Source organism: Octopus sinensis, linkage group LG7 (genome assembly GCF_006345805.1).
Source record: "Octopus sinensis linkage group LG7, ASM634580v1, whole genome shotgun sequence".
Taxonomy (NCBI): Eukaryota; Metazoa; Mollusca; class Cephalopoda; order Octopoda; family Octopodidae; genus Octopus; species Octopus sinensis.
The window spans coordinates 108614250-108640742 of NC_043003.1; the positions used below are offsets into that span (position 1 = coordinate 108614250).

At 32.0% G+C, this 26493-nt stretch overlaps 1 protein-coding gene across 7 annotated transcripts in view; it reads right to left on the reverse strand.

Moving 5' to 3' along the window:
* LOC115214162 (armadillo repeat protein deleted in velo-cardio-facial syndrome) overlaps positions 1-26493 on the reverse strand; it is a 403200-nt gene that overhangs the window by 17392 nt on the left and 359315 nt on the right. For 4 of the 7 annotated variants that reach the window (XM_029783240.2, XM_029783238.2, XM_029783241.2 and 1 more), the window contains one exon: positions 14633-14655. In XM_029783240.2, coding sequence (XP_029639100.1) covers positions 14633-14655 — 23 coding nt within the window. Of the gene's footprint in view, positions 1-1536; positions 1710-3271; positions 3289-6166; positions 6220-14632; positions 14656-26493 lie in introns of all 7 variants that reach the window. The other 3 variants (XR_005000208.1, XR_005000209.1, XM_036505099.1) reach the window with 3 other exon arrangements.

Below are 26493 nucleotides of genomic sequence, written 5' to 3' on the forward strand. Positions count from 1 at the left end.
GAAAGTATCAATTCTAATTTTTGATGCATAATTAAGATCATTATGGGAATGACCATGAAATTTAATTATGCAGTTAAAGAGTTATACAAGATTTACATATTTTTCCTTTATGAAGTAAAATATTTTTTTGGTTTATTTTTATGTGTACAAAATAAAAAAAAAAGAAAACTAGTTATCTTCAAGGTTGAATCAAAGGATCATCTGGGATATATTTTTTTGTAATGAGATTGCAAGAATCTGCATATTCATATACATGTAATGTCCTGTGACCTGTAGAATGGTTGAAGTACTACCGAATGCCTTGTCTTTAGGAAATAATTCACCAAATGACACTCTGGAACAAATACCATTCTCTTCTCTCCAAGCCAAATTGTAAATTTAAACTTGGCACTACATAAAAACTAACAAAAAGTTATTTCAGTCACATGGTACTCACACTGTACTATGTTTTCTGAACTCTACTTCTCAACAGTACTAAAATGACCAAACCATTGAAGGTTAATTAAGTGCTGCTGTCAGATACATTGCACTGATGGTGATAACATAGGAACCATCTATGGCTGATACGACAGCACCTTAATAATTCCTCCACTTTGAATATGAATATACATATGTAAGATAAGTACCTTAAACCAGTATTCGTCACAGAAAAACACAGGGAATATATTGAGAATGAAGACACAGAGCAGATATAACTACATATAACTTCTAGCTCAAAATATATTTTTTTTCAATATCAAAACTGTCGTGAATTGATTGTTAATGTTTATCTCACAGCAAAAGACTAGCTATCTCAAACAAATATGGGGGGGAGCATGCAAATGTCTGGCTACATATTTCACAGCAAATATATTGTTATTGAGTAACCTCAGACAACTTTACCCATCTTCTTTTTATGGTGGCATGTGCTATTCTAACATTAAGGACTTAGAAATATGCATGTGGTCCCTGTTTTAAAAAACAGTATAAAATGTGTGTCCCCCATTCCTTTTCTTTGTTTCTTTATTATTATTTTTTTTTCTTTTTTGAGAGAGAGAGAGGTTTGGCTGCTACAACAAGCTGGTTCCTCAATGACTTGTGACAAACCTGTTTTCTAGTGGTGCAGAACTTAATAGGACAAACATACAAGAAAATACTCCTCATTATAAAAAATAAATGAATAAAAGCTCCCTTAGATCTATTACTAATCTGAAATACTGCACTGGGATGCATGATTTTTGAATTAAGAAGGAGCACAGCAGCAATCAAACACACAACCACAACTGTTCAACACCATTGTTTAGTGCAACTATACAAATGTTTTCACCTGGCCTTTTCCACCTAGGCTTGGTAACAATTTATCACTAATGATAAAAGGTAAAAATTAAAAAAAAAATAAAAACAAAAAAAAATCATAACTTTTTTTTTCAACAACTGGAAGGGAGCAGGAAACAGGCGTGACATGCAAAGTATGGCAGTCAAATAGCAAAAAAATTCAGGTTTGCATTGAGAACAAACACATGACATGATGCAGTGTGTATATGGATATATACGTACACTATAGAGCAACATATTGTTGCCAAGATGTGTTGTAGAGTAATGGAAGTAGAAACAGTGGTTGTTGTTGTTGTTGTAGTGATGGTAGTAGGAGTAAATAAAAAGTAGTAGTGGGAGGAGGAGATTCTGAAGAGTGGCCACTAGAACAGAATGGCTACTCTCATACAGTTTTCCTAAGAGAGAGAGAGAGAGAGAGTCAGAGTAAGAGTGAGGAAAAAATAATTATCATTCTTAATATTCTAAATAGTGTGTAAAATATTGGAATTGATTATGAAAAATGAAAACAAAATAAATAAATGAATGGATAAATAAAAAAAGTATCTAAGAAAATATATAAACATGTTAGCTACTACAAACTAATTTAAAAAAAATTAAAACTTGTAAAATAATTTATAAAAATTATTGTAAATGTTTTTAATAGCTATTTACATTTTAGTGAAAATTAGTAAGAAATTATTATACATAAAATAGTATATTTAACTTAGTATTTAATTTTGTTTTCTTTTTTGAGTAAGATTAACGGTGAAGTGTGAGGACTATCAGACAGGTAGACTTAAAGAGGTAAATTAAAATATGATCTGAAAGTTTATATTATTGATGCGCAGGTACTCAGTAAAAAACATAGATGTAACTGTGTAAATGATAACCAAATTTTTTTCATTACATTTAAACAATAATGTACATTTTCTTTTTATGTGGTTCCAAATTTTATGAAGAAAAAAAGTGACAATATGATGACAAAATATATAAAACATATTTCGTTAATTTCAATAAGCAGTTTGAAAGTGAGATAATCTGTGTAAAAAATTTTTTAAATGTGAGTAAATTTTTGTAGTTGAATTAACTCTGTATCAATTTTTAAGTCTTGTGTTTTTAACTTCACTAAATATAAAAAATAAATAAGTTTTTGTTTTTGCTATGAAAGGATGAGTAATTTTTTTTACTATCATGATGATGGAGGTGAAAAAATAAAAAATAAAAATAACTTACTAATAAATAAAATTCAATTGATGAAAATAAAAATAAATTAATGATTTTAAACATTTAATTTTCTTTAAATATTCAGGAAGACATTTAAAAAAAAAAAAAAAACCGACATGCGATCAGAAAGTATTGTAGAAGGAAGGAGAATTTCAGAGAGTGGAGGTCTTTAATTTGGAGAGGAAAAGACTATAACTCTACCTATTAACCCTTTAAGTAGTAACTTCTTAGTTACATCTTAGATTTCATGGAAATCATTTGTTTTTCTTGGCTTGAATACGTTGATATTATCGAATTTATCCCTTAAACAAATTGCATCATTTCATATATCATGCATAAATGAAGAGAACAACAGTCTATCTATTTGAATTTTCCTCATCAAAAAGAAGTGACAGCTTTCAGTGTACACTTCTTTTGTTGGAAACGGAAACATTGTTTGGCTAAATTAACCAACTCATGACAGCTGGTGCATTTAAAGGGTTAATAAGCAAGACTGGCAGTACGGTTTCTACATAGAAAGAGAACGAAGAACGGCAACAAGATTAAAGACCATGCAAATTTGGGAGTAATGGAGTCAAAGAACAGAGAGAGAGAGAGAGAGAGAGAAGGTGAGAGAGAGAGAGAGAGAGGCTAAAAGAAACATAGCAACTGTATGTTTTGTTAATAAGAGGCAATAGATCAATGAAGATTTTAAATAATTCAACAATCTAATGCCCTTTAGAGAACTGATCAGATTTTTCAAGCCTTTCCTTACCGACTTTTCTTTCTGATCTAGAAGAAAATCAACAGAGAATGACAGCAACACTGTTAGATCTGGCAACAATGGGAAGTGAATGAGGAGAGAAATGTTCACACACACTGACATACATATACACACTTTCAGAGTTAAGGGCCTTTAGAAAAAAAGTCCATGCTTAAAGCTGGTGGAATGGGAGTGGAAAAAAAGCAGAAAAAATAAAAATAAAATTAAGCTGAACTATAAAAGTTAAAAGTCTCAAAGTAGGAAAATTAAATTTCAAATTTTTTCATGGTAGTCAATCGCTTTCTAAACTGAATGATGATGATGATGATGATGATTAAGGTGACAGCATAAGGATATTAATGATTAAGAAAGCAAGAGAGCAATTTTGTGATGGATGGAGTTAATTCAAAGTAGATCAGATTCTCTAAAAATTTGACCTTGTAAATCTAAGAAATGAGAAGAGCTGTAAAGATGAGATACAATACAAATGAGAGATATGTAGTTCACCACTCAGCCATTAGTGTTAACACTTCTTCCATGGTGACAAGCACAATAAGGATTTCTGATTTAGAAGATCAATGATTTTGATGCCATCAACCCCAGAGGGATAAAATGCAAAGTTTATCTTGGTGAGATTTGAATTTAGAATGTAAAGAGACAGAAAGAAAACTGCAAAGCACTTTTTCCAGATGCTCTAAAAATACCACCAGCTGACTACATTGACAACAACAATAAAGTGTTAACTTTTTTAATGATTAATCAAGTATCAAGAGTAAAGACTAATAAGTGTTATTAATTTTAATTGGAATATTTTTCAATAGTCTTCAAGAATTCTATTTTCATAGCTGATCTGGATTTCAACTCAGTTCTTCAGCTTCCAATATGTATAACTAATAAAATGAGAGTTAGGGCTTGCAGAATTTATAAATGGCATGGAATTACTCCTGGAAGGTGTCTGGTTAAAATCTCAACACTGGTACTGTACTGTATCCATACTCAAAATATTTAATACTCATTGATTCAATCATTCCAACAATAAATAAGTTCTGTAGAGGACTTAGAGCAGGCATAGGGAACCCCTTTTGAGAAACAGGCTGCATTACTTAAAAAAAACGAAGGTAATTTGTTGTTGAAGTGCCATTCAGAGAGTGCCACAGGTCACAATTTGCCCATCCCTGAGCTAGAGAGCTTACAGATTGCACTTAGTAGCAATTTATAGTTTTTTTCTTATATTAGTACAAAAACCACACATTTCATTAGGAATGAAAACTAATCAAATGAATCATATGTCAGCACATCACAAATATTTATATCACTTGCCTGGAGAGTTAAAAAGATGAAGTTGACATATATGAGATTTGAAATCAGAATAGAGAGAAATGCATTTGCACTGACATGATCATTTCTGTTACTTCAATGTATAAGTGACGAGCATTCCGATAGCAAGCAGTTGATGAACTTCACCAGAAAAACTTCTGACTAGAGTTTCTCAAACCGTTTGGTGCGAAATGATCTTATTTACACAATGATATTTTCCGAACACCTCTGGGCCATGTTAAAACCTAAAAACCCTAGAACCAATAGGAAGCTAATTTTGCCCACTTTTTAGATACATAATTGAAACAGTACCCTCTATGTTGAATTTATATGAAAATTACCGAAAGCAGTAAGAGTCATACCTAAATCATATAGTTAAAGTAGTAAGGACCTTTGATAGAAAATATTAGATACTCCTCAGATGGGATGGTCAAGGATTCAGTGCCTTTGATGTACTTAAAAAAGTTAACCCATTTATTAAACAGCATCAATTGAAACTTGTCAATGAATGGTTCTTCAGTTCTCTATTTAGTTTGAATCGTCAAGTTGGCCATGCTGGAGTAGCATCACTAATAGTAGAGGTAGCAAAAGAAATGGTAAGAAACAAAACAGAACCAGAGTCATCTAAAACCAGTTCAGTCTGAGGCTATGTAGTGAGAAAGATATGGAGAGCTTTGTGAAAATAGATATAAAAGTAGAGGAGTCTTATGAAAGATAGGGAAGACCAGGAGAAGATGATGATAAAGTACCTAAACCACTTAAGAAACTAAAATATGCAGGTCTTATAGAAAGCACTAGATTTCACTTATTTTATGCTTCTGTATGTATGCTCAATACTCACAGGGTAGTGCACACACATTATATATATATCATCATCATCATCATTTAACGTCCGTTTTCCACACTAGCATGGATTGGATGGTTCGACCGGGGTCTGGAAGCCATGGAGGCTGCACCAGGCTCTAGTCTGATTTGGCAGTGTTTCTGACTAGAGCCTGGTGCAGCCTCCATGGCTTCCAGACCCCGGTCGAACTGTCCAACCCATGCTAGTGTGGAAAACGGACGTTAAATGAGGATGATGAATATATCAATCAGATGAGTTGGTGCAAAGGGACGATCCTACAGAAACTTCAATAAAAGTTTTCAAAAAATCCAAGGAAATCAGGAAAAATTATAGCAGTTGTTCATTTTCTGCAACATTGTCATTTTTACAGAAATTGAGCAATCAAAAAAAAAAAAAAAAAACTGGTCTAAAAAAGATAGAAAAATAGAAGCAGCTTGTTTGTGTATACCGTTGTGTAGGTAAAGATGAATTAAAAAGTTGAAACATCAAAATCTAGATTACAGATTGTGGGATTAATTAGATGAAAATGAAAGTATTACATGTAACATCATATGTAATCCAGTCTCCAAAAAAACTCATGAAGTATATTTGTCTCAGTATATAAGTAGTAGATCTTTTTCATTTTCTCTTTCCCCCAACTAATTTACATGCATTTTTTTTTCCATATCACACTGAATGAATTGCTTTTTGCAATTTTGGATTTTTACATTCTGAAGCAATGAGAGGTTTTCATAAAATGATCTTACTATCATTTATTGCACTTGGCAATGAGCAAAGCATCCTGTCTCCAGTTAAGTATCTACAACAATAATAATGTATATTACCTATAGGTATAACACAAGGATAGTAATCAAAAGGTCACTTTGTAAAAGCATCTTAAATACATTTTTTTTTATTTGTTTCAGTGCTTCATGCTAACCTTGAAGAAATGGCTAATGGAAACATAATAGGAACTGCAAAGGGACGGGGGGGGGGAGAAATAAAGAAAAACTTATCTTCTACTTGTTTCAGCCACTGGCCTATGGCTATCCTGGGGTGCCACATTGAAAGGGTTTAAGTCAAACAAATCAATCCTGAAACTAATTCATTTTAAGCCTAGTACACATTCTGTTACAGAAAGTTAAACAAACATCGGGTGTCAAGCAGTGGAGGTGGTGGCACACATGCTTGTGTATGTGTGTAAACACACACACACACACACACACACATACACAATCCTTCAGATTCTGTCTGTCAAATCTACTCACAAGTCTTTGGTCAGCCGAGGGCTACGGTAAAAGACACTAGCCCAGGGTTTTGCACTGTTAGCACACCATGGACAGAAGTTGAAACCATGCAGTTGGAAGCAAACTTCTTGCTACATAATCACACCTGTGCCTACAGAATTTTATATTTTTTAAATCAGAAAAGAAACTGAATTTGAAAACTGTCTGCCCCTGGATTCTGTAGCTTTGTGTTTCTATTTACACTGCATCTATGGCAGTGGTGGTGGTGGTGGAGCATGAACATGTCTGCACCAGAAATACTTCAAACCAACTAAAAGACAGGAATCATATTGTGCATTATATGATAAACAGTCCACAAGTGGCACATCATATATGTGTGCATATATATATATATACACATGCACACATGCACATGTATACAAAGATGAGTGTGCACTCAGTGACTGGACTTGTGTGTAGCCATGTAGTCATTTCACACACTACATGTTTGTGCCTTTGGAAAATATGAGGCCCTGTTCTATGCTGAAATTGATATTTTATCATAATATAAGGATGGATTTTATATATATATGTATATACACACACACACATATATATATATATCTTTTAAATTTGTTTATGGTAATGTTAATGATATGCAAATAAAACCCCTATTTCATTATGTAGGCTACTGTCTAATGATGCTGACCAGGGAGTCAGTTTTGTTGGGGGTTGCGGCATGGTTATACTGATATAATGTAGGATAAATATAGTAATAATAATAATAATTCTAGGATGGTACTTATAAATATTCAATGCATCGCTATGTGCATTCCCACAAATCACAGGACTTTAACATCAGAGTCCGTATCTTTGGGATACCCACGGATATTATGGGATATACTGTAAGTGTCCTAAGGATACAGACTCTGATGTTGAAGTCATGTGATTTGTGGAAATGCATGTATTAAATATTTATTAATTCCATTCAAGAGTTATTATTCTATTTATTTATCTATATATATATATATATTATATATATATATATATATATATATATATATATATATATATATATAGAGAGAGAGAGATAATTATATATATATATAATTATAATTAAGGGGACCAAGAAACAACAACATACTAGAGATAAATGTCAAAAGACTCCAAGACCACATCATTTTACACTTCATTAGCACAGGTTGAAAGTGTGAAAATGAATAAATGATCTTATGAGTGGCCAGCATGTAATAGAAACCATATAGGTAAGAATTAATATAGATATATAATTATATAGATATAATTATAAGGGTACTGAGAAACAGTACCACCATATATATACACACACACATATATATATATATCTTTTAAATTTGTTTATGGTAATGTTAATGATATGCAAATAAAACCCCTATTTCATTATGTAGGCTACTGTCTAATGATGCTGACCAGGGAGTCAGTTTTGTTGGGGGTTGCGGCATGGTTATACTGATATAATGTAGGATAAATATAGTAATAATAATAATAATTCTAGGATGGTACTTATAAATATTCAATGCATCGCTATGTGCATTCCCACAAATCACACGACTTTAACATCAGAGTCCGTATCTTTGGGATACCCACGGATATTATGGGATATACTGTAACTGTCCTAAGGATACAGACTCTGATGTTGAAGTCATGTGATTTGCGGAAATGCATGTATTAAATATTTATTAATTCCATTCAAGAGTTATTATTCTATTTATTTATCTATATATATATATATTATATATATATATATATATATATATATATTATATATATATATATATAGAGAGAGAGAGATAATTATATATATATATAATTATAATTAAGGGGACCAAGAAACAACAACATACTAGAGATAAATGTCAAAAGACTCCAAGACCACATCATTTTACACTTCATTAGCACAGGTTGAAAGTGTGAAAATGAATAAATGATCTTATGAGTGGCCAGCATGTAATAGAAACCATATAGGTAAGAATTAATATAGATATATAATTATATAGATATAATTATAAGGGTACTGAGAAACAGTACCACCATATATATACATACACATATATATATATATATATATATATATATATATATATACGCGCACACACACACACACATGGCTTTGAGGACAAAGAGAGCTGAGTTTCTTATCACATAATCAAGAGTTCTTAAGCAACAGCTATCATGTTGTTCTCTTAGATAAGATACATAACAGCCTGGTTAAGTTTGCCTGTTTGACAGTCTGATAAATCATTCACCCTCTCTACACTTGTGGCTGACAGCATAAAGAACATTCAGTTGTAAGAGAAACTGCTACAACAAATATCATCTCTTTCATGGGATAAACAATGTAAAGATGACATATATTAAAAAAAAAAAATAGTCAGAGGTGAGCCAAGGATGTAGAATGAAATGATTAGGATTAGTTGATTGGCAACAATCAAAGTGGAAGAGGAAGGCAAGGGGAAAATTTAAGGAGAAAATCTGGATGCCAATTACGAGTAAATTATAACACACAAAAAGAAAGAAATGGATGGATCAGTATCAGGAAAGGGAAATAGCAGACCTGAAGACAACTGGTTTGTAGGTTGAATAGAAACAGAGGAGATGAGGTTAATTGTCCCATGGAAAATATGAGCTTTGTAACACTTTGCTCGCATTAATTCTACAGTTGTGAGAAATTAATTGTGCATGCTGTATCTTAAAGAGATTTATTATGCTAATGGGACTTATAAGTTATTTCCATAAAATACCAAATTATTCTACAGCATAAATAAATATCTTTTATTTATATAACTTTTTTTTATTTTAATAAAAAAAAAGTTATATAAATAAAAGATATTTATTTATGCTGTAGAATAATTTGATATTTAAAAGTCCCTAAAAAATAGATGGGGAGCTCAAACAGTGAAAATTGCAAGAGGATAAAAAACATGTTCAGTAGAATTGTAGAGAATGAAATTTATCAACATTTGGAGGTAGAGACAGCCATGTGATTAAGAAGTTTCCTTTGTAACCATGTGATTCCAATTTCATCGCATGCCACACTAACTTTGGCGTCTTGCCTTACGTCTTTGGGTTGACCAACGTTGCATGAGTAGAATTTGGTAACTATAAATGGAAACTGTGTGTTTGGATGTCTATGTTAATTTTATCAATGCATCAAGTTATGTTCTTTTATGTCAAGAATCTAATATATTTGATATATATATATATATATATATATATAATATATATATATATATATATATCAAGCTGAAACAAGTACTGTTGCCAATACGATCAATTTAAATGCTTTAAAAGATGTTGTGACAGCATAACCATAGTCCCATGACTGAAACCAGTCTTACATAATTTCCCTGTAGGAGGGTTCTGCTCAAAATATACGTAACTACTCTCTTCATAGTACAATAATGATTTCAAATTTTGGCATGTGGCCAATAAGTTTAAAGGAGAGATAAGTCAATTATATCGACCCCACTGCTCAACTAGTACTTATTTTATCAGCCCTGAGAGAATGAAAGCAAAGTCAATCTTAGCAGAATTTGAACTGAGTATGTAAAGATCCAGAAGAAATGCCACTAAGTAATTTGTCCAACATACGAATGATTTTGCCACACATCACACGTTACTTTTTATTGTGGTCACTCTTGCTAACACAGATCTTCGCGTCTCTTGTGTTCTAATAATTATACAAAAACTTTAATATTATTATTAGTCCCACACATATTCTCCAATAATTCTAGCACCCAAAATTATTTTACAGCAAGACTGTTTTACACAGAACATGTATGGGACTTTTTTTCACAAAATTAATTGGGTCCTTATATAAATGAATTATTATTGGAGTTGTTAGAGTTGATATTAAATGTTGTGATCCCTAAGAATTCAACTAGAATGATGATACTTCTACACGCAATTTGAATTTTTAGTAGACAACCAAACCTATGCATTCTTGATGTTTATTTTATTATCTTTTATATGATGAGCTAAATAAGAATGGCTTTTCATGCCCATAGCTTGCAATTGTTCCTTAAGAGTGCAAAGAGTAGTTGCCAGAGTAATAAGGTTTAGTGAGGGAAGTGCAGTAAATAGGGAATTTAAAGTGTGCTAAAACAATCTGAAGGATTCAAAATTAAAACAATAAAAATTAAAACAATAAAAATACAACAATAACAATAATAATAATAATCCTTTCTACTACAGGCACAAAGCCTGAAACTTTTGGGGAAGGGACTAGTCGATTACATCAACCCCAGTACTCAACTGGTACTTAATTTATTGACCTCGAAAGGATGAAAGGCAAAGTCAACCCTGGCGGAATTTAAACTGAAAATGTGAAGAAGCAGAAGAAATGCTACAAAGCATTCTTCTGAAACTAATGGTTCTGCCAGTTCAATACTTTAATAATTATAATTTTTAACATGATAAAAATTATTTATAACACAGGCGCTAGTCCTCGTTTCTTTTAGGGATGAGGTAAATAACATTGACCCTTCAGAAATTTTGGTAAAATCTGAAACCAGAATGCAAAGAAGGGAAACTAATAACTACTTTTAAACACTTTGGCATTCTACCGATTTTGACACATTTCTCACATTAGCATAAGGTGTCAAATTTGGGTGGGAAGACTTACAGTTAGTATGATATACTAATATGTACTCTGATGAGATGGAAGACAAAACTGACATTAGCAAAATTTGAACTTAATGTCAAAAGATAACTAAATACAGCAAATCAGTTTGTTTGGTACTTTATCAATCCTACCACTTATATATTGGTATGAAGCCACAAATTCATAAGAGGACTGTAACAGTCTGAATAAACTTCATTATATAACTGGTATTAATTTTCTGTCACAAAGAACCTCTGTTATCTTAATAATTTGGCTTGTGTCATTTCAGCTTACCTGTGGGACTCTCAAACATGTCTCACACCTGGTGAGTGTGCACCTGTGATTGGAGTTAGCCTTCAGATACATGTCAGAGATTAAATTCATGGAGGAATTGATTATCCTGACCATCAGGAAAATAGGACATAGCCTGGTACCATAAGCTCTATGGATCCTACATAAGGAACCAGAAATGGTAAAATAAATTTCATGAGAAATGAAACTAAATTGCTGTTGGGTAATTAGCAGAACATTACTGTTTCTGAAACAGCAGATTCAATGTAACCTGATATTATAGGTACCCTGAAGTTGTATGTGTTGTATTAATTTTCTAATATAGAGTATAGGTCTACCTTTACTAGTTAACAACAAAAAGGTAAATTCTTTGAAACGGAGAAAAAAAGAAATACAAGCTGAAAAGGAAAAGAATGTAAATAAAGAAATAAATTCAAATATTTAATCACAATTTTGGCTGAAAATATAAACAATATTTATAACTCAATGGTGAGCCAGCTTCTTTCAGTCACAAGATTATGACATTGATTCATTTATGTGTGTGTGTGTGTGTGTGTGTAGACATTTCCCAGCTGTGAATTTAAAGTGTTACACTACGAATTACATGGACAGGATTTCAAACTTAATAACTACAACAGCCATTGTGTGGTATAACCAGGCAAGGCACATAACTCTGAAGTTTTGCATGCTTTTGTTAACCAAGTTTTCCATAGCAGACTTAGTTAACACAAACAGTTTCACTCCTACTTCATACTTTAAGGTGCAAGAATAAGGAAATGCAACATAACATTGCCAAGTCAATCGACTCAATACTATACAAATTTGCATCTGATCTTTTAATGGGAATCAAAAATTATGTAATATAGTACAAATTAACAAGAAGACTGGTTGGTTAAAATATCATGCATCACCATTAGCCTTACAACAGGAGTTCCTGATATTTTTCAACCAAAGTACATCTTGGTAACTGTTTGAAAGTAAACTTACTCCTGCACTATTTTGTGCAATAATTCAAGTTTACACTTCGGCCAAAATAAAGGGTGGGGTTTAAAATATCGTTTTAAAACATTCTTATTTCTAAGTTAAAATGATGCTAATATCAATGATCTAATAATGATGAATGGATACCAGAACCAAACTCAAACATCTGAATAAGACCACTTGGTAAAGTAATTAAAAAGTATGGGCTATAGGTGACAGAAAATAAAATTAGTATTTTTCATCAAAGTAGGTCCACTTCATTTTCTTCATAACTTGACATTTAAAAGAAAAATATAATTGAAAAAAAAAAAAGTACAAATGCAGGATCAGCAAATTTAATTCCTAAGCAAAGAGAAATGAACCCTTCAGGGATTACATTCACCCCAATTTGGGATCACCTCTTTCATATCTTGTAATATATGTGTGTGTATGCTCTATGCTAGCGTAAGTTAAACAAGTTTGTATTATAGCAATTTTTTCTGGAACAGTTAACTCACTGCCAGCTTGAGGTAGTGTTCTTTTGACAATGAGAAATGTATATCTACTGGTACAAGTTGAATGATTTATTTACTGGAGCTATCATTTTGCAGCTGGATATCTTCATCACTTTAATTAAGAACTCAATCATGAAGGGATAAAACCAACTTTTGTCAACTAGGTAAGCTGGAACAATAACCAATAATTATTGGGGAATAGTTGATTAAACCAACAACCAATTCTTGATTGGTACTTTATTTTATTGACTCTGAAAGGACGAAAATCCAAGTTGAACTCAGCGGGATTTGAATTCAGAACGTAAAATGTTGAATCTAATACTACAAGGTATTTTACCTAACACTAATGATCCTGCCAACCCACAGTTCCCATAATGGTAATAAGGGTCCAATGGGATCCAAATGAAATATTCTGTGAATAAGAGTCCTTCATCTGTATGAGGGAAAGTCCCAGGCAGTGTCTCAGAAATAAAAGACACACAGAACAATATTATAAATACAATATTTACAAAATTAGTTAAATGCTGGAAAGAAGAAAAAAAAGAATATTCTACAGTTTGGAGCTGCTGCCCCACTTCAGAAGAAAGAAAAGGGGAGAAAAAACCCCAGAAAAAGAAGTTCTATGAAATGAAAATGTATGTTGAATTAGTAGAGAGAAAGGCTGTGTGATGAGTGGAAAATTGGAAGGAATAAGGGAAAGGAGTTTTACAGCTACAAGGGTGATAGTAAAGGGTCATAAGGGATGAGTAACTCATGTATGTCTGTGTAAATGTTTATCTGTTGCTGTGTGAGTACATGTGTATAAATGTGAGACTGTGTTAGTATTTTATATATTTGAAGTGTGTGAAAGTTATAAGTAAAACATGGTGTACTGTGAGGTGTGTGTGTAACTATTATAATCAGACCAACAATGTGTGAGTATTTACATGCATGTTTCAGCAAATGTATGTAGCTACAAGAAATAAAGTCAGTTGTTTTATTCCATTAAGCTGAGCTGTTCCAAGGTGAAGAATGAGTTACTGTTATGTTGGAACTGGGATAAAGGAGAATCATGGTGTAAGGTGATACTAGAAATGAATACATGCTAATCTGTGTGGTTAGGTGAAAGGTAATGGTGGGTAACAGGTCATCTAACATTGCATAGTCAGATACCCTAAAGCTGCTCAATAAATGTATTGACTAGTCTGAGACCAGTTTTGCCTACATATAACTTAGTCACATAGTTGGCAGACATTGCTGGCAGTGTAGTTGAACTGATCCATGAAATGGAAGACAGAGTTATGTGCCATGTGTAAAATATTGGTATAAAGTTTGAAAATTGTGACCATGAGGCCAGTAGTACAGCACAATAATTCCACAGCTATCATGACTGTTGGCGGTATCACATGCACAAACTAGAATTGAGCAATGACACTTCAGATTCTTTGTGTGTGTGTGTTTTTAAATATATATATACACACAGACACGCACACACACACATATATTGAGAGACAAACACACATACATAAATGGATATGGACATTTTAGACGACAATTCATTAGAGCTGAAATATTTTTTCTTGTTATCCTCCCTTAAAATTAAATTTTAAATCTACTCACCCTTTCATTACTGCAATGGATTTCTGAAAGAGAAGAAAACAGAAAAGAAAAAGAAAAAAGAAAATCAGACATCATCATCATCATCATCATTGTTATACATCTGCTTTTCTATATTGGCATGGATTGGATGATTTTCTGAGACTGTGCTTTATGGCTATATGCCCAACCTATTACCAATCTCTTCAGATGGCTCAAGGTATGCAGGGACAGGGTGTGTGGTGTAAGAGACAGTAAAAGGCGACAGGAAGCTCATCGGGCTACATAAAAAGAAAAGACCTCAGAAAAATCTTGTCCATGTTTGTATAGAAAGTTGAAATAAATATATATTTGTTTGAAGCTGGCGATTTACTCCATTGTTCCTTGGAGTTCTTGCTAAGTGCTATATTTCAGGCACCAAGAAGACTTTATATATATAAAGCATAATTTACAGATTTAATGTTTAAGCAAGGAAACTCTGCTTTCACGCATTCATAGATACTATTTCTGAAACAGAATTGTTGAATTTAAAATATTATTTCAGAAGAGCTATTCCTATGAATCAGCAAAAGCAGAGTTTCTTTGCTTTGTAGTAGTAGTAATAATAATAATAATAATAATATATATAAATATATATATATATATAATATATATATGTAAAGTGAATACAATTACATTCAACATGTTTGTGTCCACTTGGATGTGGAAAGATTTTCTCCATAGAAATTAGGCTATGAATGACATCAGTGGACAACAAGACCCGTGTTTCTGTACCATTTTGCTTCATCAACTATAGAAGACAAATCTGTCAGTCATAGCCCAGTAAGAACTGCTGTTCTTACATTAGAAAATTTGTTGATGTGCAACAAGCTTTGTCAAGTTAGAATTAATTAACTAGACGAACATGAAGCAGCAAAAATTGAAATATAATTGTGTACAATTATATTTAATATGTTCATGTACACCTGGACATGGGAAAAGCTTTGCTATGGGTAGAAATGACTCAGGAGAAGAATTCTCCTTATAGACTATATGAAAATAAAAGAACAGCAATTCTTAGTGGAATGTGAATGATGGATACAATGTCTCTATCTGAAGAAGTGTAACAATGCAGAAACACATGTCCTAAGGTATGATGACATCATTCATGGCCCAGTGGTGTTTATAAGGAGAATTTCTTTCCCTAAGCAATCCATGGCAAATGTCTTTTCACATAATAGTGCGCATGAGCTTGTTAAATACAATTGTACACTTTGCTTTGTGCACTTCTAGTTTCATATATATATATATATATATATATATATATATATGAAGAGACTTACCATCCCCAGTGTACTCTTATTCTACAAGCAAAGGCATTTAAATTCATGACCCTAGTGATCTGCCCTGCATCCAAGTATCAACTGCAGATATCTTGCATAACTCAACAAAAAAGGAACTGATAAAAGATTTTGTAACACTCTCCTCTGCAACAGTTAACAACTAAAACAAAAAAATTAAAGAACTTTTCCAGAACTCGCTAGTTGTTTGAACATTTCAAAATTGAAATGAAATCTCTGAAACTCTAGATAATCTTTGAAATAAAGACAATATTAAATCAATACACACACTTAACACTGCATTTGATTAAAATAATTGTGCATGTAACAATGTACGTACAAATATAGAACAATGCTAGCTGCAATATTTCGTCTCAGAGAAATTCACAATGAGAGGTGTGAGCATGTTACAAAACACAGCTCACTCAGAATGTCATCAGTGGATCATCAGACATTGTTTTGAACTAATCCGGTCTTCACTCATCAGTAATTAACACTCAAGAACTAAACCAAAAAATGCCAGTTCTGATAATGACATCAGTAAAGAAAAAAAACAAAAAAACAATTCACTGATTTGTGTGAAAGCTAACTGGGCTAGAATTGAATTAAATTAATATGTGTAACATTTGTAATACATATAAAATTGTAGAATGGTGCTAGCTATAATATTTTGTCTCAGAGAAACTTCTCAAAGGGACTTGTAAGTTACAAAACACATAGTTGGGTCAAATGTCAAGGGTGGAGTGGAGCAAGTCTAAGAAAAATTTCAGAAACAAAATATTACAGCTAGTGTCGTTTCATGCTTGTATACACATTCTAAATGTTATGTACATCAGTATTTTAAAGGCTATATTTTTGGAAGATATGCTCCATTATATAATTGGGTTCAATCCAGTCTTTAGTAGATCTACTACTGTATCAACGAAGGCTTCATGACCACAACTAGAAATATCAATAATACACCACTTGATCAACTGTTTCCTGTTTCTACAGCCTTGACCAAAGTTACAGAGCAACTAAATGCAGCTAACTGTGACAGCTGCTCTTTACAGCTTTAACATCAATGTATCTAGTAAACTTAAAAAACAATAAAACACACCAGTTTCTGGTAGATCTACTTTCAGTGAAGGCACACCATGACTAGAAATAACCATAAAATATTGTTCAATCAGATGTTTCCTGTTTCTGCAACCTTGACTAAAGTTATGCAACAACTAATAGCAGCTAACTAACAACAGTTCAATACAACTTTAATGTCAAAGTATCTCATGAACTTACAGAAATAGGACATCAGCAAGTTTTTCTTTAACCCTTTTGTTACCAACCCACCTGAAACTGGCTCTGGTTCTGAGTACAAATGTCTTGTTTTCATAAGTTTTGAATTAAAATCTTCCACCAAACCTTAGTCACAATTTATGTTCCTAACACTAGCTGAATGATAAAGTTATTTTACTAAATTCTTTGTTATATTTAAAATAATTGAAAGAAACACAGAGCATCTCAAAATAAATACAGTAATGAAAGAGTTAATTAGCAACCTACTGACTATTTGTCAATTGGTTCAGAGATGATGTCTGAACAAGCCCCCACTCCATCGATCTCAAAGTGTTTGCTGCTACCAAAAATGATACAAACAAGATAAAAAAAAACTAGAATACATATCTACGTCACTGTAACTCTGAGTGTCCCACCACAAAATCTTAAGAAGAAAGGTACACAGGTAAGTTGGATCTACTTGCAAACTACCAGACAAAAAAATAAAAAGTCCTTTGATTAGAAGTCCACTTGACTAGGGCTGAGCTGGATGTAAACAACAATAACAAGAACCAAGTCAATCAATTCTCCTCCAATGTCTAGAGTTAGTTCATTGCTGTAAGCAGTTTTGTATAAATTATTCTTTGATTGGTTTCAGTCACTGGTCTGCTGGAGCAATGTCTTGAGAATTTTATCTCTCCGTTTTTGCATGCAATGCTGAGCATAAATCTCTCCTTGGAAATAAAAAGATGAGATAGTCAAGGCTGGAAAATATCTGATAATAGGTTTGTTTCATCAAAACCGGGTTGGGTAGAGGAGGACTTAACCAGAACAGTAACAAGTAAAACAGAAGTAACCAAGATTGTTTAGTTTAGTGCAATCATAATCTCATACACCAGTCTCATATAACTTACGACCAAATACTGAAGCAAAATCTAAGTTAAGATAACCTCTCAAACATTATCAACGATGATAATTACATTTAATATCCTCTAACAAAAAAAGAGAGAGAGAGAGAGGCCCAAACACTTTCAGCATCATTGGAGAGGCTTCAATGTGTATTGAGCCAATCAACCATGCAGTTGTCAGGTAATATTTTCGAGTCAACATACCAATCAGAAACTTTTAAAAAAACAAAAGCAACAAAAACACACAAAAGATAAAAATTCAAATAGCAGCATAAGAAATAAACATTACATATACAATAAATACACACTGCAAACGATAAGTAAAAACAACCCTACAAAAAAAAAAAAAATTGGTTAAAAAATTGAAGTCACACTTCAATTATCCCCACCGGCCATCCCACCCCTACACAGTTCCTAGAAGCTGCAACTTTCTGACAATTAGTAACACATCTCTACAATCAACTTTTGACGCTCCCTTTATGCTGTAATTGACCTTTTTGTCAGATTTCTATTGGACGTACAGTGCCTTTGTTGCAATTAATTTCGAAAAATAGTGAAGAATTTAGTAAAAGAACTGTCATTCATTATTAAACCTTTAAAGTTCAGGTTATTCTGTTAAATGGAACGCTTATTTATTCACACTGTTTTGAATTGATCATGACTTTATCTTGTGATTTCAAGATTCTGATGATGAGGCAGTTTGTTTTCAAACTGGACAAATCTGGCCCCTCAGACCTATCCTACAATGTCGTTCAAAAAATAAAATAGGCAGGATATGGCCTGTTTCAATGCTAAAATGTAAAGCTTAGTGTGTGTGTGTGTGTGTGTGTGGAACATAAATTAGCAAGAATTTTTGATAGGTTTTAATTTAGAGTGCTTTGAAACAGGAAGTTTATAACATAGAATTAGGGGCGGTTTGATTCAGGTCACTTTAAAATGGGAAGTTTTATAATAGAACAGGAGGCAGGATGGTATCAAAAGGGTCAAGTCCAATCTGTTTCTATTTACAAAGATCAATTCACACCATTTGTTGGCCAAATTTTGGAGAGAATGTATGATCCATATGAAAGAAGCATCAGGATTGCTCTGTAGTGATGTCTATTATGTTTTTAAAGTGGTGGTGGAGGTGGGTTAGAAAAACATCAAAAACCAGGTAAATATGGATAAAGGTGTGCTTCTGCAAGATCACTAAGAATAATAGTTACTTAATGTGTATATATACTGAAATATACACACATATTTCCCTCTCTCACAATAGCAGAAATACCTTACATTCTTTTAATACTCTATAAGTACACACACTCACACGTATTTTGCAGAGTATTTGTAAGAAAATAATGAATTGAACACACACAGAGAGTTTATATGTAATCTGTATCAAGAAAGACAAACAAAGGATCAATTCGATGAAACCCGAGCATAAGAAGCAACACACAATCAGAGAAAACGTGGTTATTAAGATAGACAAAGTGATGAGGATATGCAAGGGATGAAGGGGGGGGGGAAGTAGCATCAAAATGTGCAGCAAGAGATTGACAGTAAATTTAAGTAGTTAGAAGCAAGAAAAATAGTCATGCAAAAAGAGGGAGGAAAAATGAGAGATTTTAAGACTTAATAATAATAATGATAATAATAAAAAAAGGAAGTACAAAAGGGAGCAAATTTAAAATGAATAGCAGTGTGTTTGTAATATGTATGTTTTAAGCTTGCATTAAAAGCTAAAGGGCAGCTAAGCTAATTGGTTGACAAACTGGCATAACCTTGCTTACAATATTTTTGTAACTCGCACACAGAGGGGAGAAAGGGAAAAAGATGTTGGGAAGTGAATCCAAGGAAAGCATAAGGCAAATAAAAATCAATTGTGAGCAAAAATGTTCTTTTTGTATTGAGAAAAAAAAAAAACCCTAAATTTAATATTCTTATGGTTGCCTCTGAGAACAGACAAATTGGCTAAGAAGAAGAAAAAAAAATGACTGAAGGGAGATAAGGTGGGGAATGGAATTCCTTAGACCAGTTCTACAGTCAGAAGGAAAACAGAGACGTAGTGTTCTGCTGAAACAGATTTGAATCCTAACTATTAAGATTTGCTTAAGATTTGCAGTGAGAAGAATAACAAGACAGATGGACAGACAAACAGACAGAGCTAGTTGTGTGCATGGATATGTAGCTAACCAGGACCAGGAATGAGCATAACATATAGGTGTGTGTGTGTGTGTGTATGTATACACACGTATCTTATGAAATACCACATGATGGCTCCATTTGCTGTGAAAATGCATCATAATTAGAAGATTACCAAAAAGAGGATAGTGAGAGAGAAGGTAAAAAGAATAGGATTAAGACCAACGAACAATGACGGTTAGGTAAAAGAAACAAATAGGTTCCAGTATCACTATTGGCAACATGTAACCATGTACTGAGAAAAAGTCAGAAAGAAAATTAATTTCAAGGCTGAACTGCTGAGAAGAAGAAAGCTGACAGCCAAGATGACATCATACCTGATAAAGAAAAATGATTTTCTGAGTAAAAAGGGAAAAAGTCCCCAAACCTCACAAAAGTTGCCAGACAGTCACTCTGATAATCAATATAAGGTGACATGAACTGTATGATAAAAGCAATGTGTGTGTGTGTGTGTGTGTGTGTGTGTGTAAAAAGGGGGAGAAAAAAACACTAACCAAAATAAGCGTTTGCATATATAAGAAAAGAATGTTGAGATTATATCTATCTATATGCATGTATCAATACATAAACAATATGTAAAAAACATGGAATATGTGAAACTCCACATTATGTGTGTGTGTGTGTGTGTGTATACACACACAATGGAGCCTAAAACATTATAAAATGCATCAGAGAAGAGATATATGAGACAGTGAAATCATCAGAGAAGAGATATATGAGACAGTGAAATCATGGAAGGAAATGCCAGGATTGCAAAGAGGCTATAAACCTCAAGACAATGTGATTGTACCAAACTATATATGTAAATAGATTCAACTGTGTATGAAATATTTCTGGACACTAAAATCATTTTATCATCTTGTGTCTGTGTTTCAGCATATAGCTATCAGACCATTTTCTACAAAGAAACGAGTGCCAAACATCCAAGAAATGGCAAAATAAAGAAGCTGTTACTTATATAAACAAGGACAATATTTGACTTGATGCTTAAAATAAGAGCAACAAAGACAGTTGCCATAGCTACAGCATCAATAATTTTTACTAGGCATGCAAAAAAGTTTCAGTAACTAACACCAGTGTATTACTGCTATTTCTACAAAATAAATAAATTTTTTAAAAAATCGAAAATAAACCTTGGCAGAATTTGATCTTAGAATGCAATTTGTAATAAGGAAAAGCATTATTCTGCATTCTCTTTCATTTATAAGCTACAAAAACCAAAAGTGATTGGAGTGGGGGGGGGGGGTGTCAGTACAAGAACAAAATGAGAAGTGTGTGTTGTGGAGAAATTCAGTTGGAAGAGAATTAAATTGAATAAAAAAAGACAAGACCAACAATAACAACAACAAACATGAATAAATAGATAACAATGGCAACAAAATGAAAGGATCCCTGAATTAAAGATGACCAAAAAGAGTGGCTGAGGTAAGGGTTATCCTACACACAATAGTGGATTATTGATTAAGAAACATACACAAAGGTAAACACCTTCTCTGAGTGCCTACTACCAACTGAGAGTTGCATAACAGGTCCATTTAGTCATACCAATCCTTCCATAAAATTTGATGGTAGCCTCTCTAACACCACCAGTCTTTTTTTCAACAAAGAGTACTTGAAATTGTTGAGAAATTGCTTTCGTCCTCAAACCTTTCAATAATGCCCACAATAATGATAATAATAATAATAATAATAATCATAATAATAATATTTTAATGAATTTCAAGTGCCAAACAAACTTCGGTGAACTACCACCCGGTAGGGATATTGGCAGGATTTTTAGCAATCAGTCAATTTGATTCAAAGCAAAAGTTGAATGAGACAACCATGGGCTTTATTTTATTGTAATTATATGATTTTTAAAAAAATTATTGATGGCACACAGTAAGCAAACATTCTTTTGGCAAAAGACTCACCGTTGAAATATCTACGAGATATGCTTCCCCTTGTCACTAGAAGACAAAAGATAAAATGCAAAGGAAAAAATAGATCTACACTGTAACTAAATAAAGCTCACAACTTCTTTTACCTTAATAAACATCCACTCAAGACAGAGTTTAGAAATATATATTTATATATATATTTATTTACAAACTGAAAAATAATTAAATTGAAATGACAAATATCTATCCACCTTGCAAGGAGCACAGTGTTTCGTGTTCACAAACACATCGTCAAAGGTTAGAATCAGTACCTGAAGATGTGTTGCGCAAACATGACCCAGAGTCCATTGTGAGGTCAATCATAAAATAAATATTTACTCTGCTTTTTTAAAATGTATAGAATATTTCAATGAGGAGTGGTCTTCAGCAGAAAGCTAATAACCTAACAAATATGATGGGTGTATAACAAAGAACATAGCCATTGGATATTTAAATTCTTTATTGAGTGTTTCAAAAAGTCCAATGAGTTGTCAGGCACACTAGCATGAAGAACAATATGTTTGTACAAAGAGGGGAGCCTGTAAATGGTCATTTGATTTGCTAGACACAGAAGCCAATCTCCTCTCAATTTACAATCTATTCTCTTAAGTAACGAAAGAAGATACATTGGACATTCTCATCCCTGATATATGTAGAGCTGGGATGGTCAGCTGGAACATTTATTGACTATCAATCTGTTTGGTCAACGCAGACCTTGGATAAACAATAGCTGCACACTCACTGCATTTGTTTATATTTTTATGTATAAAACAAAAAAAAAAAAAGCTTTATACACACTGAACACACACACACTTTGAAAATATTTTAAAATTATTCACATGATGGTGAGATTAACGAAATATTTCTCTTGGCAAAATAAGAGCAAAAGGTCTTAAAGATAAAATTAAAACTTTTTAAGGTATTCAACCCGTAATAAACAACATCCACACAGAAAGTATAAAGTGTTCAGAGAAATATGGATTTTTGATTGATTTTCAGTAAACTAGGATTACAGGATACAGAACTAAATATCTTCACCCAAGAGTGTAATGCAACAGGACCAAATGAATTTAGAAGAAAATTTATTTGGCATTCAACAGTGCTTTTGCATGCTAGCTATTTTATTTCATTTATTGAGTTCCATAGTTTCCTTGCAATCAAAGCTAATCAAAAACTGAGAACAAAACCTCGCAGTTCTTCAGGAACTGTCATTGAACAGCAAAAGGAGTTTGCAATTATAAAAAAAAAAACTTTGTATGGTGAGCTGAAACAAAAATTCAAACATTTCAAGCAGGGTCACTACAAAGAAAGACCTTGCAGGAAACATGAGAATTTGTAATTCTTTTATCCACTCAAACTTAAACATCTGAGATGGAATTGAATAAAATATAAAAACATTTAAGATATATATGTACTCAAACACACACATCTATAGATATTATTTTGAAGAAAAGTTATGTTAATCATTTAAAAACACAGCTATACTCTTACATTAACTCATATTTCTTTATAAAGTGACAAAAATAATTTTGTGACACATCTGTGACCAGATTACTGTCACTATTCAGCTGTGTGACACAGTGATCAGGTTGTAGATGTACGACACATTGTTTTGACATTTTACAGACTACAATACTATTAAGTACAATACTATTAAGAAATAAAACAAGAGCTGACTATAACAGTAGATGCGTGTGTGTTTTTTTAAAATGGCCAACATGACTATTCTTCCATGTACTTGATTCGTTTCCAACCAAGTCATGCACCAAGCAAGGACACCTCTGAAATAAATCATCGTTATCATTTTCATCAATATTTCTCACATTGGCATGGTTGCCTGGGCCTATTCCAACACAGCATCTCACCTTACAATCCATCATTATCTCCTCTTTCATGAGGTCCAGCACTTTGAGATTGGAATTCATCTTTCTTCCTCTTCTACAGGCTCCTTCATGGATTGTGTGTCATGCACATTCTCACCTAGTTATCACCCACACAATGCCTTGCATATTTGTACTGGTGCAGGCTTCTTTCCTGAACATTTCAACTGATTCTTCTAATATCTATTTTCTCCTTCAGCTCATGTGTGTTTTGTCAATCAAGCGCAGTCATCTTACACATCCAGCAGAGCATGTCCACTTCATTTATTCCTGCCTTCCCATATCCTCTATATTTAAGGCTCATGTTTCACTACAATGCAATATCAGTTTTTGTATGCAAATAGCTTTCATTTAGAAAGAGATACCCTATGTTGTACCGAACAGACAAAAGTTTTCTAAGCTTTTCCCACCCAGTCCTTACTTAGGTTACCATGCTCTTGCGACACCCACCCACTTCCTCAACTGATTAAGTCATGTTCTATCAAACCTTCTGAGCAGCTGAAAGATTGTATATCATTTTTACGACTAAATATTCCTGTGCACCTGTTGCATGTAAAGTCCTATTGCCAACCTACACATAATTACACTGTATCTTTTGTACACCCTCAGTTTACGTAAATAATAATACAAACTTCCTACCATTGACCTCTTTTCCACATTGAGTGCAAGCATTCCAAGAAGGTAGAGATCTAGTTTTTTTTTCTAATTAAAACTTTAAATACATAAATATATATAATAAAATTTTAATCTTTCTTTAACTTTGTCCTAGATTTCCTTTGTTTTACTTTAATGAGTTAATTTAATTTTGTATACTTGTTATTAGGCATGCTGAGGGCAAGTGCAGAATTCTGTTCATTAAGACACCAAATTTGCCTTGACCCTCAGTCAATTACAGTGGCCTTGATTGGATCTTGTGTACTACATGTTGTCTATGATTAATTTTCATATTTTTTCTCACTTTACGTGTGTATGTGTGTGTGTATATATACATACATACATATATATATACATACATATATATATACATACATACATACATATATATATATATATACATACATATATATACATACATATATATACATACATATATATATAATAATAAATATTAGGGAATGAATCCAAAATTACAGGGAAAAATCAGATTTAGGGTTAAATCCAATTTTATAGTAAAATATTATATAATATAATTCGAGACAAAACCACTATTTTAAAATCAAACAAGGAAAGACTTAATCAATACATAAAATTTTAATATAAATTAAATAAACCGCAAATTTGATACTGATTAGAAGATCGAAAATCCACCTGAAGAATGTCAGTAGCAGACAGGAAACAATTGTAGTGGCGGTTTATTTAATTTATATTAAAATTTTATGTATTGATTAAGTCTTTCCTTGTTTGATTTTAAAATAGTGGTTTTGTCTCGAATTTTATTATATATATATACATACATACATACATATACATACATATATATACATACATATACATACATACATATGATTGATTGATTGATTCTAGTTTCAGCTTATGAGTTGTGGCCATGCTGGGGCACCGCCATTTAAATACATATATATACATATATATACATACATATATATACATGCATATATATATATACATATATATACATACATATATATATATACATACATATATATACATACATACATATATATACATTATATATATACATATACATATATATATACATATATATATATATACATACATATATACATATACATATAATACATATACATATATATACATATACATATATATACATATACATATATATATACATATACATATATATTATATATACATACATATACATATACATATATACATATATATATATACATATACATACATATACATATACATACATATACATATACATATACATATATATATACATATACATACATATACATATATATACATACTATATATACATACATATATATACATACATATATATACATATATATATACATACATATATATACATACATATATATATACATACATATATATATACATACATATATAATACATACATATATATACATATATATATACATATATATATAATATATATATACATATATATATACTATATATATACATATATATATATACATATATATATACATATATATATACATATATATATACATATATATATATACATATATATATATAATATACATACATACATATTTATATACATACATATATATATATGTATATATATATATATGTACATAACATATATATATATGTACATACATATATATATGTACATACATATATATATATGTACATACATATATATACATGCATACATATATATACATGCATACATATATATACATGCATACATATATATACATGCATACATATATATATATA